Below are 22,211 nucleotides of genomic sequence, written 5' to 3'. Positions count from 1 at the left end.
TGACACTAGTAATGTTTAAATATGTCATGTAATCTTTGAGATAACAGACTTTCGTTGTTTTATTAATAATTTAATACATAACGGTTGCTTAAGCTCGATTATAATCACATGAAATGGGAACGTATAGGGCAGCAAAACTTTGAAACCACGTGTTCAATCATAATTCATCAGTTAACTTGATAGGCAGCGTTCAAAACTTTTTGACAAATCTAAATAAACATTCATTGGCGCGCTAACCATATTCTAGCGGTAGAGAAAATGCTTCGCCAACCTGAGCGTCTGTTCACCAATATGTTGCGGCTCAAAACAGCGTCTGTTCTCCATGTTAGAAGCGGCTGATCGACGTCCTGGTGTCAACGTGGGACTCTAAACAGTGCTGAAACGATGGTTCTCCGGCGACACAGGGGGTTGGCGCAGGCCTCACAAGCCAGCCGTAAAAATTTAAAATCATCAGTACAGGAAGCACGGACTAACGATTGCAAACTCGGATCATGGAAATGCAAGTCCCTTAATTTTTTGGGAAGTACCCGCATTCTTTCCGACTTATTGAGGGTCCACAAGTTCGACATTGTAGCGCTGCAGGAAAAATGCTGGAAGGGAGTGTCGGTACATACGTACAAAGGTGGGTATACCATCTATCAGAGCTGCGGCAACACACACGAGCTGGGCAGAGCTTTTATTGTGATGGGTGAAACGCAGAAGCGCGTGATTGGGTGATGCCCAATCGACAACAGAATGTGCAAGTTGAGGATTAGAGGCCGTTTCTTCAACGTGAGCATAATCAACGTGCACAGCCCTCACCTAGGAAGTAACGACGACGATAAGAACGCCTTGTACGCGCAGCTGGAGCGTGAATAAGATAGCTACCCAAAACATGACATCAAAATCGTTATCGGAGATTTTAACGCTCAGGTAGCCCAGAAGGAGAAATTTAGACCGGTTATTGGAAAGTTCAGCGCTCACCGGCTAACGAACGAAAACGGCCTTCGACTAATTGATTTCGCCGCCTCCAAGAACATGGCCATACGTAGTACCTACTTTCAGCATACCCTCCCATATCGGTACACCTGGAGATCACCACAACAGACCGAATCGCAAATCGATCACGTTTTGATTGATGGAAGGCACTTCTCGGATATTATCGACGTCCGAACCTACCGAGGCGCAAACGTCGATTCTGACCACTATCTTCTGATGGTCAAAAGACTTTTGATTGTCAACAACATCCGTTACCGTCACCCGCCACGGCATGACCTGGAACGACTAAAATTCCCCGAAGTCGTTACTTATTACGTGCAAAGCCTTGAGGCAGCAGTGCCGGAAGAGGGTGAACTCATCGAAGCCCTAGAGGACTGCTGGAGTAATGTAAAACCAGCCATTAACAGCGCAGCGGAAGGTGCCATAGGGTTCGTCGAGAGGAATCGCCGTAACGGCTGGTGCGACGAGAAGTGTCAGGCGATTCTAGATGAGAAGCGCGGGCATTGATGCTACAGCAAGGGACCCGTCGAAACGTGATGCGATATAAACTGAAGCAAAGACAGCAGACCCGTTTGTTCCGGGACAAAAAGCGCCGACTTGAAGAGATGGAGTGTGAGGAAATGGAGCAGCTGTATCGTTCCCAAGAAACACGTTCTACAAGAAACTGAACGTTCTACAAGAAAAAACTCAAACTATCGAGAGGAAGCAGATACAAGTTGGATTCAAATCTGGAAAAGTGTTACTCAGTTCAACTTTGCACGAGTTCATGCCATCACTGATTACAATGAATACCTGAATGGCGCAGAGGCAGAGGACCTAGACGGCAGGAGGAACGACTTCGTCAGCACAGCGGATGAGGAAGACATTCCAACCCCTACGATAGGTGAAGTTAAAGATGCCATCAAGCACTGCCGTGAGATGACAAAGTGACGTAAAAGCCATTTTTTCGAATATGAGTTTTTCATGCCAAGTTGTTATTATTCGAAGACCTATCTTTTTGTACCTTCTTTTTCGTTGTTACTCATTCATACGTTGTATAAAATAAAAAAAAAGTGTGCTCCCAGATGCTCTCCCAGATCGTCTTTCACTGTCTCTCGCCGCTAGCAGGGAGGTTTGTTGGAAGTTATCAAGCCGGTTTTGTGGCTGGGCGATCGACAACGGACCAAATCTTCACGCTGCGGCAGATCCTCAATAAGAGTCGCGAATACCAAGTCCCCACGCACCACCTATTCATCGATTTCAAGGCCGCCTACGATACCATCGACCGTGTAGAGCTATGGAAAATCATGGACGAAAATGGTTTCCCTGCGAAACTAACAAGACTGATCAATGCCACGATGGATGGTGTACAGTGCTGTGTGAAGATTTCGGGTGCCCGTTTGAAACACGCAAGGGACTTCGACAAGGCGACGGTCTTTCCTGCCTCCTGTTCAACATTGCTTGAAGGTGTGATGAAACGTGCGGCCTTTAACATGCGGGGCACGATCTTCAATGAATTCAGCCAGTTCATCTGCTTCGCTGACGACGTGGACCTTGTCGGAAGGACGTCCCAGGTGGTTGCTGAACAGTACACCAAACTGAAACGTGAAGCAGAAAAGGTTGGATTGAAAGTGAATACGTCAAAGACTAAGTATCTGTTAGCAGGAGGAACCGAGCGGGATAGGGCTCGCATAGGCAGTAGCGTAATAATTGACGGAGACGAATTCAAGGTGGTTGACGAATTTGTATACCTCGGATTTTTGGTAACGTCAGAATACAACTGCAGTAGAGAAATCCGCAGACGTATTGTAGCTGGAAGTCGTGCCTACAACGGACTCCACAAGACGTTGAGGTCTGGTAAATTCCGCCCCCGTACCAAGTGCACCATGTACAAAACGCTCGTAAGACCAGTCCTCTACGGGCACGGCACATGGACAATGCTCGAGGAGGACTTGCAAGCACTGGCCGTTTTCGAACGACGTGTGCTTAGGACTATCTTCGGCGGAGTATGTGAGGATGGCGTATGGAGGTGAAGAATGAATCCCGAGCTGGCGCAACTCTACGGCGAACCCAGTATCCAGAAAATCGCGAAAGCTGGAAGGGTACAATGCACGGGACAATGTAAGAATGCCGGACAACAATCCCGCAAAAATGATGTTCGTATCGAATCCGGCCGGTACAAGACGTAGAGGTGCACAACCAGCTAGGTGGTTAGACCAAGTGGAGCAAGATCTTGGAAGTGTGGGACTGTCAAGAAACTGGAGACAAGCTGCTATGGACCGAGAACGTTGGCGTAACATCGTGACGCAGGTGAAACCCTGAGGGATGTTTCGCCAGGAAACACAAACACAGACAAACATTTCAAAAGGTCCTATCTGCTTTCATCGTTTTTCCGGAGCGTCTTTTCATTTTGGTAATGGTTCAGCTTTAGTACCTATCCCAAGCGTGGTTTTCGTTCAGAAGGCTAGAGTGATCCCTCCGCTATCAACTTGTGTAAATAACCTGTCATAACAGGTGTTTAATGAGTTGTGGTGGTTGAATGAAAGTGATCGATTAAAAAATCGATCAAAGCAGATAGCAAAATGGCATATTACAAAGGAGTGGCAGATATGTTCTCGATATGCGATCAGAAGTGACGTGTTAGTAGTTGTGACGTAACAACAATAGTTTACGTTTGGCGTTCAGTGCGGATTTTCGACAAATTGTTCTTTTTTCGAATTTCTAACATTCTACGGTTACGAAAAAACGCGAATGCAATCGTGTGGAGTTAAATCATGTGGTATAACGGTTTATCAAACCTAATAGTTAGGCGTAAGCATACATGCTTCTCTCAAAAATCCCGATGTTGAGAAACGCTGGTGTTTGTTCTGTCGGGTACCAGATCTTCCCGCAATGTTTTATGTTTGTTCACAACATTTCAACGCGGAGGATTTCGAGCAGGTTCCAGGCCGATTCCTGGTGCATTTTAGCATTGGAAGGTAACTTTTCAATTTACCATTCGTAGCTATCCAAAAGTAATTGTTTACGTTTAACCCGTTCCAACAATTTTCACACTTCCTTTGGTGAATCCATCATCACGCACGGAACAGAGTTTTTAAGGCAACACGAGACAGATTCATCAGCTGAAAAATACGCTTCTTCGGCCGGACATTAAAATACATGGTCCGGACTCGCGGAATAACTCACCCTAAGTGATGAAGAGGACGACACGTGGACCTACAAGCCAGCGACCTTTTGAGAAATCAGATGAAGTATAGTACGCCGTGAATTATATCGCTCGGTCTATTTTGAAAAGTAACTCCCAAATGGGCATTTATATCTATAAAATTAAAAGCCCTTCGGAAGATGATTGCCATAAAAAAATCATTTTGAAGATCTCTCTAACGGTGGACTAGTTCGACCTTTTTCAGACTGAATGGGGACTGCTAATCAGATGTTTTAAACCATATGCATAAAACTGCTACCGATTCTTCAGTAATTCAAACAGGGTACAAACAGGGGTTTGAACAGCACACAAATTTCAAGTCACGTACAATTAGGAAGCAGAAAGCCAAGTTTCCTCACGTTCCGGATGATGTGCCAAAATCAAATCGAAGAACTGAAAGTAAAATATAAGTATGACTTAACAAGAAAACGAAAAAATAAGCCTAACGGTCAGATTTTCGATCAAAGCAAGCAAAAAAAGCAGTGGCGAGAAAAAATAGAAAAAAAAAAATCTCGAACATTTTAGAAATTAAAAATTATTTTAAAATAAAGCCTTGAAAACTAAATGAAACCTAACTTTTATCGTTTTTTGTTTTATTCCTAGATTTGAGAATTCCCAAAATTTTGAAACGGTATTTATCTTCTACCTCTGATTTGCTCAGATCTCTTTTATTAGAGTACATCTATTGATTGTGTCACACACAAAACCTGGTAGGAGGTTTAGAACATTGCAATATATGGGAAGGCCAAAATGAGAAAATCGGGAATAAGTGATCAAAATATTCTATGGAAACTGTACCATATTTAAACTCTCCCCAAAATAGAAACGTAATCCATGACAATACCTGGGAGACACATGCTGTTCCTGATATTATCATAGTACAACAATATAATGCATTTCATATGACTTCCAACAAAATCCATACATTTTCCTATGCCAAACTGTGTTCAATTGGTTGTTGTGACGTCACGATCTCAGTACGCGAGAAATGTTGAATGGAAGATCAGGCATTGGGAACCTCAGAACACCCGTCCAAGGTAACTTCGTTACCGGAACCTGTCTCGCGAAGATCTTTTAGACCACGCTAACGGTAAGCAGCATTCAGAACCGTGATTGCACGGTAGTTGCAACAATCCAACTTGTCGCCCTTTTTGTAGATGGGGCATACTGTACCCTCTTTCCACTCCTCCGGTACTAACTCCTCCTACACAATCTAGGCAATAACTCAGTGCAGCGCCTTAGCCAGTGACTCGCCACCGTGTTCCAACAGCTCGCTCAGGAATTGGTCAGCTCAAGCTGCTTTGTTGTTTTTCACCCTGCCGATCTTCTTTTTAACCTCCTGGAGGTCAGGCTGGAATTATGTCGTCATCTGCGCGTACACCGAGATCTACTACCACTTCGTCGTCGTCCTCTGCTACATCGTTGTTAGGATACTCGTCGTAGTACTGATTTCACCCTTCAATCGCCTCACACTTGTTTGTGAGAAGGTTGCCGTCCAGGTCCCTGCACATGTGGCATACAGCCTTTGCGAGAACTGTTCAGCTTCTCGTAAAACTTTCGTGTGTCATTTGCACGGTGTAGTTTCTCCAATGCCTCGCGATTTCGATCTTCCTGCTGGCGCTTCTTGGTCCGTAAGACCGAGTTTACCTGTTCCGTGCGCGTCGGTAGCGCTCCACGTTCGCTCACGTTTGGTGTTGCAGGGTTCTCGCTCGTGCTGCATTCTTCTCTACCACTAAATGTTGCACATGTCTGCACTCGTCGTCAAACCAGTCGTTTCACCTGCTCGAGGCCATTGAACCAAGAGCCGCAACAGCAGTACTACCTTTGGCTGATCAAATGTACCTCCAGTCATCTTCAAGAGTAGCTGCACCAAGCTGCATATTGCCTCCCGTCCTACCTGAGTGTTTATTAGGATGGGACAAAAAATAAATATCAGCTCCAATGCACTTTTCGTTTTCCTTATGGGTCCTGTAACAACTGTGTAACTTTTCAAATCGATCGGTGGAGCGCCTGATTTGCGCCCGATTTTTAAAGTTTCCATACGATTTTATATAGGAAAATCCACTTTTTCAAAACTTATCCTCTAGAAATTTCCAGTTGGCTCCTAAAAATATACCAATACATGATATTTGTAGGAAATTTTTCTGAGAATAATTCTTCTTAAGACTGTAAGGCGCTACAAAATTTGTAGAAAAAGTTAGTCACCTTAAACTGATCGAATGTCTGACGAACGGCTCAACATTGAATTTTTCCAGAAACACTGCTGCAGCATGCTGCTGTTGCAAACTCAACAACGTGATGAGAAACAGTTTCGCGTAGAATTAAGCTTGAAAGCGTGATTTTTTGCTCATAGTATCTTCGGAGAAAATACAGCTCAAGCTGCTTTGTTGTTTTTCACCCTGCCGATCTTCTTTTTAACCTCCTGGAGGTCAGGCTGGAATTATGTCGTCATCTGCGCGTACACCGAGATCTACTACCACTTCGTCGTCGTCCTCTGCTACATCGTTGTTAGGATACTCGTCGTAGTACTGATTTCACCCTTCAATCGCCTCACACTTGTTTGTGAGAAGGTTGCCGTCCAGGTCCCTGCACATGTGGCAAACAGCCTTTGCGAGAACTGTTCAGCTTCTCGTAAAACTTTCGTGTGTCATTTGCACGGTGTAGTTTCTCCAATGCCTCGCGATTCGATCTTCCTGCTGGCGCTTCTTGGTCCGTAAGACCGAGTTTACCTGTTCCGTGCGCGTCGGTAGCGCTCCACGTTCGCTCACGTTTGGTGTTGCAGGGTTCTCGCTCGTGCTGCATTCTTCTCTACCACTAAATGTTGCACATGTTTGCACTCGTCGTCAAACCAGTCGTTTCACCTGCTCGAGGCCATTGAACCAAGAGCCGCAACAGCAGTACTACCTTTGGCTGATCAAATGTACCTCCAGTCATCTTCAAGAGTAGCTGCACCAAGCTGCATATTGCCTCCCGTCCTACCTGAGTGTTTATTGGGATGGGACAAAAAATAAATATCAGCTCCAATGCACTTTTCGTTTTCCTTATGGGTCCTGTAACAACTGTGTAACTTTTCAAATCGATCGGTGGAGCGCCTGATTTGCGCCCGATTTTTAAAGTTTCCATACGATTTTATATAGGAAAATCCACTTTTTCAAAACTTATCCTCTAGAAATTTCCAGTTGGCTCCTAAAAATATACCAATACATGATATTTGTAGGAAATTTTTCTGAGAATAATTCTTCTTAAGACTGTAAGGCGCTACAAAATTTGTAGAAAAAGTTAGTCACCTTAAACTGATCGAATGTCTGACGAACGGCTCAACATTGAATTTTTCCAGAAACACTGCTGCAGCATGCTGCTGTTGCAAACTCAACAACGTGATGAGAAACAGTTTCGCGTAGAATTAAGCTTGAAAGCGTGATTTTTTGCTCATAGTATCTTCGGAGAAAATACTTAGAATATCAATCCCTAAATTTTGAAAGTATTCGTTGTGTGATTTATACCCCTAAAAGTGAGAAATCAGCTTTCTAAACACACCTAAGTAGTGAAAAACATGTTCGTGTAGGATTAAGCTTGGAGGTATGATATTTTGCTCTCGTTATCTTCATCATCGGAGAGCTTGCTTAAAATATTAACTATCAAGTTTTAATGTAGATTGATTACTCCCCCTAAAAGAGGGAAATAAGTGAGACAACTTGCCAATTTAATAGATAATACCCAGGTGTCTTTCAGAAAGGAGTTTGGTAGATACATAGCTACAATTTGCGCAGATACATGGCCAGCAGGTCACTACGAACCAATGAGGTATACACAGGTGAGGAAAAAGAAGACATTCGTCTGTTCTAGTAGCGAAAAAAGGTAAACAGAAGCAGGTGTTTGGATTGTGATGTAGATCTAGGTCAACAAGCAAATGCCATTTGGAACCAGGTATGTCCAAACCCACCACACCACTGCGTGTGTGTTTTAAGCGGTGCCACGGAGGGTATTTTCATTGCCCTTCAGTGCTTATACAAAACGGAAACCCACAGGAAACCACAGCTTCGGCTAACACAGGCCCGAGTGTTCCCGACTTCGGGAGCCCACTTTCTGACACGTGTTTTTTCAAACGCTTCATTTTTACAAAAGTAAATATGAAAAAAATATTGCAGGTGGTTGTATGCGATGACTACCGTCAAGCTATCCATTATTATATCATTGTCGATCTCGTCATGGCGACCAATGCTTGTGTGTTCCCCGAAACTGCAAGCCCTCGATTGCTTCATGTGCCGAAGTTAAAAAAGTTAAAAAACGAATGGCGCTCCGGTGTTTTGTCTTTAGCTAGCGACGGAGGGTAAGGCTACAGTCATACTGAGGCGTCAAACGAAGCGAAGCGTTGAGCGTTTGAGAAGCGGAATAAACAGAAGCGTTGGGTGAAGCTTCCTATGACATACTGGAGCGAGCGTCGCAAATGCGTTGTGTTGTCATATTCCTAGATCCCAGTAGCGGTTTTGTTTGAAGGAAATATAATTCGTCCAATGAAGATTTTTTTGCTTCTTCAAGCACGGAAAATTACGTTTTAGTGTACATAGAGATTTTTTCATGAAATGAAATAATATTACTGAAGTGAGTTGCGCTACAGACGTAGTAAAAAATATAAGAAATTATTCTGAATTTTAAACCCGTTGACCCCGAGCAACGTTCAACTAGTTTATAATATCTGTTAGGATTTCAATAACCCATGTGAGCACAGCTAGTTACTCAGCGGCTTGCATTTTCGCGACCAAAGAAGTTCAGCATGCTAAATTTCTGGCCATTCAAATCAAAACTCAACAATATCAATCAATAAGATTTAAGACCAAAATGAAGCAAATATTAAGTACCTGGCGATATCAGGTTTAGTCTGAACATGGATTTACTGCACAACCCTCTTCTAAACATTTTAACATTTTCTAAACGAAAATGTATTTTATTTGCTTTTTTCAATTACCAAACCAAAACAAAGCAAATATAAAGCATCTGGCGATAAAAGATTTAGTCTGAATATGGTATTACCGCGTACATATACGCGCGTCAAAACACTACTCGTTCTGTTTCGCCGCCTCTATCGACGCGTCTTTGCCGCTCCAGTATGACCGGTTTGAGCGTTTCATATAGACGTTCGAAGAAGTAGCTCGGACGCTTTTGCGACGCTTCTTGCTTCGCTTCATTTGACGCCTCAGTATGTCAGTAGCCTAATACGAATAGCCCTGCGTGGTGTGTTTGTTAGCAGAATTATCAGTAAAAAAAATAAGTTTGAGCCAAAGATGTTTATATTTTCAACAGACAGCGGTTTGCAATCAACACGGGGAGCTAAAGAAAAACTTCGAAAACCTACCCTTTTTCAGTTGTTTCGGATCTTTCAGCGGCCCACCTTGATACCCGCTCAACCAACATCCCGTCAAAAGATCAATACTCTCTTTTTCTCTTTTTCAATAGACTTCATTTACGGTGGTTCGTAGTGACCTGCTGGCCATGTATCTGCACAAATTGTAGCTATGTATCTACCAAACTCCTTTCTGAAAGATACCTGGGTATGATCTATTAAATTGGCACCAAAACCCAAATTGTCATCCGACGTGGGTGTATAGAAAGCTTATTTCCCTCTTTTAGGGGAAGTAATCAATCTACATTAAAACTTGATAGTTAATCTTTTAAGCAAGCTCTCCGATAATGAAGATAACGTGAGCAAATTATCATACCTCCAAGCTTAAACCTACACGAAAATGTTTTTCACTACGTAGGGGTGTTTAGAAAGCTGATTTCTTTCTTTTAGGGGTATAAATCACACAACGAATACTTTCAAAATATATGGATTGATATTCTAAGCATTTTCTCCGAAGATACTATGAGCAAAAAATCACGCTTTCAAGCTTAATTCTACGCGAAACTGTTTCTCATCACGTTGTTGAGTTTGCAACAGCAGCATGCTGCACGAGTGTTGCTGGAAAAATTCAATGTTGAGCCGTTCGTCAGACATTCGATCAGTTTAAGGTGAATAACTTTTTCTACAAATTTCGTAGCGCCTGACAGCCTTCAGAAGAATTATCATCAGAAAAATTTCCTACAAATATCATATATTGGTATATTTTTAGGAGCCAACTGGAAATTTCTAGAGGATAAGTTTTGAAAAAGTGGATTTTCCCATATAAAATCGTATGGAAACTTTAAAAATCGGGCGCAAATCAGGGGTTCCACCGATCGATCTGAAAAGTTACACAATTGTTACAGGACCCATAAGGAACACGAAAAGTGCATGGGAGCGAAAAAATTACACCAACGCTTTTTTCCCATACAACTGTGTCCCAGTCTAGTGTTTATATTACCGATGACGATCTTGACGTCCCGTTGCGGACAGCATTCATACACCTATTCATCTGCGCATAGAACGCTCCTTTTTCGTCGTCGGGTCTTCCTTATGTGGGCAGTGAACGTTGATGATGCTGTAATTGGAGAACGGGCCGTTAATTCTCAACTCACATATCCTCGCACTGATCGGCTGTCAGTGATCCCGCGTTGGCGCATCCTACCCCTAAAGCCAGTCTCCAGCTCTGGAAAAAAGAAGCCTTCTCGATGGCCACTTTTCCATACCTTCTGTCTCAACCAGCAAAGTTCCTGCAGTGCTACGATTTTGAAGATGCGTGGATTGAGTTTATCATATATTATCTTGTCGCTGTTGCGAAAGCATAACAATCTGCAGTTACATGTACCTAGTTTTCGATCGTAGTCTTTATTTCGACGCCGAGGTCTGTGCCGATTGTTCCGATCCGTATTCATTTTTTCGATATTTGTAACGTTTGGTGTTTTGAGGGTGGCTTGTTGGACCTTCCACAACCGCCTGTCTCGCCGGAGGACCATCGAGTCAGTTCTATTTAGAGTCCCAAGCTGACACCAGGACGTTGATCAACCGCTCCTAACATGGAAATCAGACCTTGTTTTGAGCCGCACCATCTTGGTGAAGAGACGCTCGGTTAGCAAAGCATTTTCTCTACCACCGAGATATGGTTAACGCGTCAATGATCCGGTCGCTCGTTCTCATTGAGCTATTGTCAAATGACAACATTTCCCAGGCAACGCCAACCAGTTGTGTTCATGTTTCAGCTGGCAGTCTATTGTATCATATGACTTGTGGAGGCGTGAAATACGAACTTGTGAGGGCACCGGGATGAGCTAGATAATGATGACTCTAAACACTGATAAATGACTCTAAACACTGGCTTCGATGTTTTCCACGTACATTTTAACGCTTCCTACTTCCGTGTACGTTGCAGAACTCGCTGCCATTCAGTACTCTCTTGGGATCATTGAAACCATGCCCATAGACCACAACTTCATCTTCATAGGCAGTCTCAGTGCCATTGAGGATCTGCCATCGATGGAGTCGGTAAGGCATTCCCCGTATTCCCTGGGGAAAATACAGGGGTTTTTAGTGCTCTAACAGATAAAAATTATCAGGTTACGTTAGCATGGGTACCTTCTCATTGTTTCATTCCGGGCAATGGAAAGGCTGAATGTTTAGTTAAGGTGGGCATAATTGATGGCGAAATTTATGATAGACCAATTGCTTATGACGAATTTCATAATATTTTGCGACAGAGAACACTCAATAGTTGTCAATTATCATGGAGCTCAGATGAACTGGGATAGTGGCTTTTTCTTAAAGTATCGATGGCAGGACTACTATAATTATTAGTATTATTATTAAAATCCTCGATTTGATCTTGAATCGAACCCGATATCTCAACTGTGTAGGAGAGCTAGCCGATTGACATCGCTAACCACAGAGCTACGAGGACCACAGCTCGTAGATTAGGCAAGCTTGGATTACCAACAGAAATTCTAGAGTTTGTTTCAAGAATAAACTCTTAATTTACAAACAAATATTTAGACCATCAATGTTATATGCAATGTTATCTGGACAAGTTGTTGTACAACCAGAAAGAAGATGTATCAAAGGATTCAGAATAAACTTCTGAAAATGATATTGAAGCGTCCTCGCTGGTTTAGTACGAATGAACTACACAAGCTTACTAATGTGGAAACATTAGAGAATTTGTCAAACAAAATTATCAATGAGTTCCGAAAAAATAGTTAAAACCTTCAATTACAACGTTTAGCTCACCTTATGGTCAGTAAGATAGATGTAATATTAGATTGAGGTTCAATTAAATATTCTTTTTTTTTCTTGACATGCAAGTTTACAATTTTCCTACAATTATATTCACTTAACTGCGGAAGCAATTACAATCTTTTAATGAAATAAAATTTAAAATATATGTAATAGTGTTGATATGTCGCCGTTTGTGGCACACACAAAATAAATTCTGAATATTAGTACATAAATAAATTAATCATAAAACACCCCCCTTCCCTATTAAAAAAAGGCAAGCTTGGATTGTTTCAAAGTGTGTAGTGTTTTTTTAGTGTAATTTGAAAAATAAATTATTAGTGTTATTTGGAAAATGAAGAGGTATTATAATATAATTTATTTATTAAAACGTTGATTCATTTAGAAAATACTAAAATTGCAGATGTAGAGAAAACATGAAATTGTAAAGCAGCTTGCGTTGATAAATTTGTTGATATTAAGTTAATAGCCGAAATTGTTCTTATAATCGAGTGCCACGATATTTTAGACGCACAGGTAGTTTGAACTAAGGAAAAAAACCCTGTAGGAAAAAGTTGGCAGCAAAGTCCGCAGGAAAACGCGTTACAGGAACGGTAGGAGTGAAACGCAGAGACGGCGTTACTCAATAAACCGGATAGCACAGATTGGGAGGAAGTCGAAGTTGCTGCAGGAAACGGAGCCCCGTAGGAGAATCCAGAAGTGATAAAGAAGGTTAGATAGATTAAGAAAGTGGGAGAACGTGAACGTGAAATAACGGATTGTATACGTAGTACAACGCGGTCTTTTCATCGACAATTCCGAGCATTTCCTTGAATCCGTGGAAAATCTAGATAAGTGTGCCGACCCTGCGGATTTTGGTGTAGGGAGTCCATACAGCGCTCACTGCTGTGGCTGGTCGATACTTACACTTTGACGTCAGTGAAACATTTTTTCAATCGTAGACCTACGTCTTCGACCCAATTTCGGAAGAAAAGTTTATTGGTTATTTCATATAGTTATGTTATCAATTGAAAAAAAAACATAAATTCTACGAATGCTCCCAGGTCTATAACAAGCCGCTATTTGTGACTTTTGTTTTGATGTCCTATTTTACAATCTAATAACAAAGATTCCAGAACACGCAACTGGAATCCACAATTCTCTCAATGATGTGCTTCAATTATATACGAATCAAATCGAATGAACCGTTGTTGAAGTTTCACTTTTAATTTTTGTGTATCATACTCTGAACAAACTATAATTTTGGCTCTATTTTTGTGGATCGTTCCACCAATCGTCACCATCTCATCAATCAATCAGGATAAAGGATTATTTGACAATAGATTATCTAATTATGATACTAGTCCTTCCGCTTCGGCTAGAGAAACCAAATAAACTTATTTTAATGAATCTTACATAGGAGTTATTTTGAACTTAAATGATCTCTGTGGGTGAGTTATGAAAAAAGTCTGTGCTAAATCATTTCATCGATTTTTCTCCCAGTTTTCAAGGAAATAGGAAAAAAATGGCCAGCGACCATATGTTTTCGGGACAAATGCAGTAATGACAATTTTTCAAATAAACGTTCTTCGAACAAAGTAATATCAAAAGCTGATTCAATGTTTCATTTTCAAGGGAATTCATATGTGTAGGATTTTTCTCCAAAGAGCAATGGTTATTGCAAAAATAATGTTTTTTTTATAAAACTATATTAAAATACAGATTTGCTCTAAGCCCCTAAACGTTTGATACAGCTTGAACAAATTTCAACTTTAGTTCTATTAATTTTATTTTTTTTTCAGTTTTAAACATTTTCATTTTTGGCAAATATTTACAAAATGTTACCAGAAACAGACTTTTTGTAACATATCTAATAAGGTTGCACAAGTTTTTTTTTTTTCAAATCTATCCATACTCAACCCGATCATTTAAAAAATATCAGGATTATAACAAATATTGTTATTTTGTTACGAAGTTTTTTATCAACTTGTGCTCTGAACTAGTGCTGGGACTTTTAACCGGATATATTCGTGATCCGGGTCTCCGAAGCTCGGATCACGGATGTGTAAACGAATACTATTCGGATGACCGGATATCCGGATACGGATAATCGAATAGTCGGATATCCGGATATACTATCCGGATATCCGGATTTTTTTTCTGTCTCTCAGGCCCGTTAAAATGAAATGTAACGCGAAAAATGACTTTTTCCACAATCCCTCATCCCCTCGTAAGTATTTATTTACATAACTCTCATTAAACTATGTTCGAATACAATATCCGGATATCCGGATATCCGACTATCCGAAAATCCGGATATCCTGTCGGATAATATCCGGATATCCGGTTGATCTGGATTTTGGATATTTATCGGATATCCGAGGTTGGATATCCGGATATTTTAATCCGGATAGTCCCAGCACTACTCTGAACTTGGGCTCGTTATTAGTTAAAATATCAAAATTTCTATCAAAATTATTTACTAATTATTACAAATAATAGCAAGTTTTGTAAGATTTCTGGCAGAAAAAGATCAGAATTAGTTAGAATGTACAATATTTTGTCAATTGAATAACAAATTTTGTTATAAATATGCTTTAAAAACACACTTTTGAATATTCAAGTGTACGATAACAGAATTTGATATAAATGTGGAGTCTTCATGTATTCTTTATTTCCAATTTTAAAAATATTATGAGAAGATATAAAAAACTGATAATTTTATCTAATTTGAATTTAATGATTCTAAAACTTGAAATTCATTTATTATCTGAAAATACTGCAATTATATTATTCATATCTGGAAATTCTGTAATTCAATTATTAAGTAGTCAAGCTGGAAAATATATCACGTTACAAGGTACCTGGCAGAAATTGAGCCCAGGTTCTGATCCGACTCTTTTATTATCTGGCGTAGAAACAGCCAAAAATGTTGTTGTATAATGTTTTGGAGTAAGTTCAAAAGTGAAGTGAAGTAAGTTCAGATCGTTATTTCTGTTCAAGTAATCAGTTCCATTATTAATAGTTATGGTACAACACTTATAATCGACGTATTTGAGTGTTAGTGATACTCTTATCGCAAAAAGTTAGTGAAGTGAAATTCAGGGTGTTTGGAAAAAATTATGTTTTTCTAGATCGCGCTCGAAATATTTTCTAGAAGTTTTAATTTCAATATAAAACATAGTGATTTTATTCTTATTTTTACTCGTGAGATATCTGCTATTGGTGGTTTGACATAGTTCTGGAGTATTGATATCCTTCATATAGGTGAAAAATTTGTTAGTTCAATAGAACACAAAAAACAATCGTTGAAATTGTACATTTGATCAATTTCATCCAGAAGATCAATGTACGGCCTCACTAAAAGTTAAACTACTAGTTCTATTATATTGGATAATTGTTCTTTATTAAATGTGTCGGTCGACTCACTCTTTTTTAATCTGTTTTAAAAAGAAAAAACAAAAGATAAAGCTACGAAAGCTACTGGTCCTGCAAACCGAAAAAAAAAACAAAAAGAGTAATAAAAAGAGTTTGAGTGCATTATTTTGGTATTTTGAATCGTAGCACATACTGGACTATATTTTACGATTGTTTATGTATGATTTTCGTTCTTTATTTTATAAATTGTTGCCACCAACTTCTTTCCCTTTCTGTTACTCTATTTTTTTTCTTCCACCTTCTCTTCATCTTTCTTTTTCTCTTAACTTGATTTTTTATATTCTCTTTCCTTTACCTTACTCCCCCCTCTGTCTTTCTTTTTCTTTGATTGTTGTGTCCTCCTTTTGTAAAGCTTTGGCATCATCATTTCAACTTATTTTCTTTAATCCGCTTGAATCTTAAAATTGTAGTACATTCAAAGTCGGACTGAATGTTAATGGGAATAACTATCCTCCTAAATAAATCGATCCTCTGCATCATTTTTTTGTGAACAGTAATGGTGAATAAAATAATAAATCTTTGCACACATTATGTGGGTGGTGCATTCTGAAACGCAAACACAATCCACCGCGTTTTGCATTGTTAAAAACAGTTTTGTTACTTTTCTATTCTGACATCGTTGCAAGAAAATTCATTAATCAAAATATCCTAATTTGCATCCTGTTTTGTATCTGTCTGGATAAGAAACATCAGCACTAATGCTCCTTGTTTTTGCTTCGTTCTTATGGTCGTATATTGCTATATCGTATTATGATTGGCCTCAATTTGCCCCGCCTTTTTAATAACGACGGAAGGACGAAAACATGATAATAAACAGGCACGTTGACTGTGAAATGTTTGTTGCATACGGTTTTGCCACCCTTCATGGGTACCCAGCAGCCGCACGTCAGCCTAACAAAGCATGATTCATTTTTCCTTTTCATTCTACCACAAGAACACAAGTCGACTGATATCCGGGTAGAAATGAAAAAGAGGAAAAGGATTAGCAACAATAACAATAGGAGCGCAAGCGCTAAATATAATTATGTTATAGAGATTACTATGCAAAAGTGGGTGGAAATATAATTCAATTAACTATGCAATCTGTACACTTCTCCTGCTCGTGTATTGATGTAAATAATGATGTACATTTTCAGAGAAAAAAATGGCGTTGAAAAGCTGTGCCGCTTAACCTTATATATATATATATATATATATATATATATATATATATATATATATATATATATATCATTTTTGGATTATCAAAGTGTCGATATTACAGGCCATCATTTGAAGAACATTTGGTGCTGAACTGGTTTTGCTCTCAATCAGTTCAATTCATTTTATAATCTAGTTGCCACTAAAAGTTCTTTATACAATTATTTTCATGTAAATATTTAAAAAATCGAAAATGCATTGAACTACAAAATTGTGATATTTATACAGGCAACGTGTAAATTCAGACTGCTTGTCAAGCAATGAAAAAACAAATGGAAATGTGCCCCTGCATCCTGGGATATATCGTTCTCTTCCTCTCTTGATGTTTTTAGTGAAGCTGGAAGCTATACATATACACTTGTATAGTTATAGATATACATATATATATATATATATATATATATATATATATATATATATATATATATATATATATATATATATATATATATATATATATATATATATATATATATATATATATATATATATATATATATATCTATGAATATAAATATATACTGCAGGGGATTGCAATGTTGATTTGCATCAATTTTAAGGGATGTTTATGATAAAAATCTTCAGTTCCATTGTGGGCTTCGAGCGAGTCGGTTGTGAAAATCAGAAGATTACTCTTATCAATTTTGTACGCGGGTATGATTTAGACCGAGTGCAACAAAGAACTATTACTGTTAGCCAAAAAAAAAATTGGCATTGATTGTAGTTATTACGTGATAATGGCTGGTCCATTTTTATCCCCGCTACCTGGTGATTTATTAACAGAATATATGTTTGGACGACGCCGTCAGCGACGCAATAGGACTACATTCACACCTCAGCAGCTACAGGAGCTGGAAGCCCTGTTTCAGAAAACTCACTATCCCGATGTATTTCTTCGAGAAGAAGTTGCCCTAAGAATCAGTCTTAGTGAGGCGCGAGTTCAGGTGAAAATATATTTTAAATACTGCTTCGAAAAATGTTAACTATGAGATAAACAATCCGACCGGTGGAGATGTTATCTATATTCAATTATGATAAATTCAACTTTATTTACAAGCTTCAAACAGGTGTTCAATTATTGGGTTCAACGTTAACATGGTTAGTGTTGTTTCGATCATTATGATATCTTAGTATTCCTGAGATCGCTCATAATTCTTGTGCTCCAAATCTAAGTTATAAGTTTAACATAGTTCATCGATTGCTAGTTAATGATTCGAAACTCCAATCGCTTGTTATATCAAACTGGATACCAATTATATCAAACTGGATACCAAATTTCTAAACGACTATCTTTCATTGCAAGCCCTGTCGTCATCTATATGTATTTTTAATATTTTAAACCTAGTTAGTATTTTTTATATAACATGGAAATGTTTTACTGGTTTTCAGTGACTTATTAATCGAAATAGCAGCTCACAAGTCAAAAGTTCTATTTTGTAGAGAGACATAATGTTGAGCATGTCTGTAAAATACTTCAACAGATTTGTTCAAATACCGTAAAATTGGTGTATTTGTTAATATGCAATATGGTTGTATATACAACCTTTTAACAACAGTTATCAGAGCTTGGGAAAAAGCAAGTTCTTACTACTTAAAATTGCATTGTCGAATTCGTTTGATAAACGCGAGATTGCGGTTTTAGGTAAATCAGCGCTTTCATCCTGCTTTATTTACTACGAGAAAATCATAAAAATAATAGTGTTATTGGTAAAATGTAAATAATGAAGGTTTAATTTTTTGTGAATTAAACATGGAGGAAAACGGTAAAAACTACAAATTAAAAATATTATATAACTATATATGTATGAGATTACAATGATAGTCACTGTAGTGGGTCTAGGTAGCAAAAAGAAAAACAAGTACAAAAGAAATATCCTATTTGGCCTCGACATAAAATGCAAATCCGACAATCCAGTCGCAAGATGTTCTGATCTCAGTTGTGATGTGAGTCACTGTTTATTGAAATAATACCCGTACTTTGTCCGTTATACTAACACTTAGCATGGACGACGGTCTTTAGTTCAAATCTTAGTGGAATCAGTGCCGTTCGATTGCAAAAGACTTATGCGAGGGCTTATTTTCAGGCTTTATAATACTGTGACTAACTATTGACAAAACAAATCTCTCTTATGATGAAACGGGCCAGAAGGATACATGGTTAAAACTTCTTCAGGTAATTATAATTGGGTATACTTGGCAGAAAGAACGAGGCTGGTATAGTCGAGCAGTTAGCTTATTAGGAAGAGTAAAAACACACACAGATAAATAATTAGCATATCACCTACTCTCAATAGTGAAATTGCTGATACTAGAAGTGTGGCATACATCAGGCACCTTCCTAGTAACAATATTGGTTTTATCGAAGTTTTATAGCGCTTAATACAGCCAAAGCGCGTTACATTTTCGTCGATGAAATGATGATGAAATCTTCAAAAGACATTTGAATCTGAAAATCATTTTCAAATAGGGAAAAAAATTAAATATCAGCTAGTTTTCTTCTTGGCAGTCACAAATGGTTGTTTGTTTAGCTCGCGATATAAGCTAATCGAAATAATCTTACAACTAACCTGATTGCTAAATAATAACTACATAAAAAGAGTTTCCCGTAGTAATTGAGGATTGCAACGATTTTTATGGAAACCTTGTTATAGTTTAAGAATTCTGCAACACCACTTATGTGTTTGATGCACCTTGCTTGTGTATTTTAAATGTGCTCTTCAAAAATAAATTTTTTCTCATCGCAATTTAGTTCTAAGTGCTTAACCTTGTTAGACTAATCTAAAATAATCCAACTTATCTTAATAACGTGATTTTTGTTGGATTTGTTAGCGTTATGAGAAAAATGATCAATTCAGTTTTAGTTTTAAGTTTTCAGTGTGTAATCCAGCTTCGGGGTTTCTAACAATAAAAAGTAGTTTTTTTCGTTACCCATCAAAGAGTGAAGACTAAAATTGCAATAATGAGTATTTTTATTATAATTTTTATTCCAGGTATGGTTTCAAAATCGTCGCGCGAAATGGAGAAAGCAAGCCAGATTGCAACTATTGCAGGACGCATGGCGAATGCGCTGTTTAGGCATAAGCTCTACGCAGTTAGTAACTGGTATGATTTTTTAGTAACAACAGCGCCCAATTATTCCAACTATTCTTTTTATAGATCCCCAAAATTCCTCTGCTTCAAATAACAATAATGCAACTAGTAAAAAAAACGACGAAAATGAATCCACTTCTAAGGAATCTGAATTTACGTTAATGCATCCAGCATTCCAAGGGCCCAGTAATTACACAAATGACAATTCTGTTGAAGATGTAAAAAGAGCTACTTCAGCTCACTCGTTATTTCAAGCAAACCGAAACCATTCGAATAGTGCTAATATTAACAACCGTGCTTTGTATCATCCGATACATGTTTCCTCTCGTATGTCGTCAAATTCAGAGGATTCAAATGGCAGTGATTTGACTGACGGATCAGAAGAAATTGACTTGACTACAAACAGCGGATGCATTGATTACTCAAACAACAGTTCTATGAAAAATTGAATTGAATCAAGTGATTTTGTAAATAATAAATACAAATGAGTTGAAACAATGTTTCTTTTTCATGAATTGGCAAGCCAATATGTAAAAAAATATACGTAGTATACGGCATTCGTCGCTGCAATTCGATTATTTTAAATTTTTATGTTTTGCTTATGGACATTGAAATATCTTATTCTATTCCAGAGTTGCCAGATGTATTGTAAAAAATTAAAAAAAGAGTGACCAAGTGGCTTGTTCCTTTTTTTTGCTACGACATCTATCCCTTAAGGCCCGAATACACACACGGCGTAATGACGCCTTCTCCATACAGATTAGAAGGCATAATTGCGCCTTCCGTTGGAACGCCTTTCAACCAGAACCTTCTAGCTGTGCCTTCTTGTGAAGAAGGCAGTCGTTCGCCGCCTTCGGCTGCGTACTTGACTGCCTTCCGTGTAGACGCATTGTGCCTTCCATACGGTCTTGTGTCGTCTTCTTTTGGCGGAGGCGCTGGCAACGCCGTGTTGTATCATTTTCCGCCTGCTGGTAATTCTAAAAGTGTGTTGCCTTATTTTTTCTTCCAACAAACTTAAACAAACATGAATTGGGTGGCATGACGACAAGAAGGTTAGCACACGGCGGGGTTCGAGACGGTATGATTGCGCCTTTCGTGTAGACGAGTGGAAGTTGGTAGATGCTAGAAGGCACATTAGAAGGTTTCGAAAAGGTACTGACAATTTTCGTCAGGAAGGCGTTGTCACACCGTGTGTGTATTCGGGCCTTTACATATCTTACCCGAAATCCAGAGTAATCAAAAGAATTTATTTTTGAATGTTTATTTTTGCCTTGACTATAAGTGCTTCAAAGGGTTGAATGACGTATATCGCTCGACTCAGTTCGGCGATCTTGTTGTGTGTGTGTGTGTGTGTGTGTGTGTGTGTGAAGCGGTCTATCAATCACACTCGATTTTCTCAGAGATCGCTTGAACGATTTTCATGAAATTCGATGCAAATGAGAAGTGAAAATCACGAAATTTAATTATCTCAGAAAATACACAACCGATTTGAACAAAATTGGAACCAAATGAACGAGCTGTCTAGAAAGTACTTACCTCAGGACTTTTATAATGGTTGAACATGAACATTTGTCTAGAAAGTTCTTAACTTAGGACTTTTATGATAATTGAACATGTGGTTCAGTTATGAGAAGAAACGTGTTCTGGAGACTATTGAATCTAACTCATGTTTCTCAGGGATGGCTAGACCGATTTTCACAAAACCAGTGTCATATGGAAGGTCTAGTTACTCCATAAAACCCTTTTTTTTTGCAATCGTGCTATTACTTTGCCTGTTTTGTTTAAAAGTGTGGAAACAAGTAACATATTCCGAAGACTACTTAAACTCACTCACTTATTTCAGAGATGGCTGAGCCGATTCTTAAACTTACAACTTACAAGTAAAAAAATTCATAACTATTTGATATGTGGTTCAAACTTATGGAAAAAAAAGAAACTGAAAGACAGTTTAAAACTGGCTGCTTTGACTTAAATTCGATGTTGTACTATTTGAACGTTCTCGGCGTTGCTCGGGATTAAAGTGTTTGAAATTATACCCCGGGCGTAAGTCATAGAAGCCAAATATTCAAGCACGCGAAGCCGAAGTAACAAGATTTTTCAGACAATAAAAATCTTAGACATTAAGTCACTATTTGCTTCAATGTTTATCATTTCGTGCACTCAAGTAAGTTGTCTGTTTGAGTACACATCGTATCGATT

General features: G+C 38.7%; 1 protein-coding gene across 2 annotated transcripts; it reads left to right on the top strand.

Moving 5' to 3' along the window:
- Positions 1–17,487: 17,487 nt before the first annotated feature.
- On the top strand, positions 17,488–20,510 carry LOC129729394 (dorsal root ganglia homeobox protein-like). 2 transcript variants are annotated; one of them, XM_055687956.1, is made up of 3 exons: positions 17,488–17,866; positions 19,913–20,013; positions 20,079–20,241. In XM_055687956.1, the coding sequence occupies exons 1-3, from the start codon at positions 17,660–17,662 to the stop codon at positions 20,104–20,106; spliced, it is 336 nt and encodes a 111-aa protein (XP_055543931.1). In that variant the 5' UTR covers positions 17,488–17,659; the 3' UTR covers positions 20,107–20,241. The 2 variants fall into 2 exon arrangements, with proteins under 2 accessions (XP_055543931.1, XP_055543922.1); XM_055687947.1 differs by having other exon boundaries at positions 17,490–17,866; positions 19,913–20,024; positions 20,079–20,510.
- Positions 20,511–22,211: the final 1,701 nt, after the last annotated feature.

This window comes from Wyeomyia smithii, chromosome 1 (assembly GCF_029784165.1).
Source record: "Wyeomyia smithii strain HCP4-BCI-WySm-NY-G18 chromosome 1, ASM2978416v1, whole genome shotgun sequence".
Classification (NCBI taxonomy): Eukaryota; Metazoa; Arthropoda; class Insecta; order Diptera; family Culicidae; genus Wyeomyia; species Wyeomyia smithii.
The sequence above is the reverse complement of the archived record's forward strand: the minus strand, read 5'-3'. Positions and strand labels throughout refer to the sequence as shown.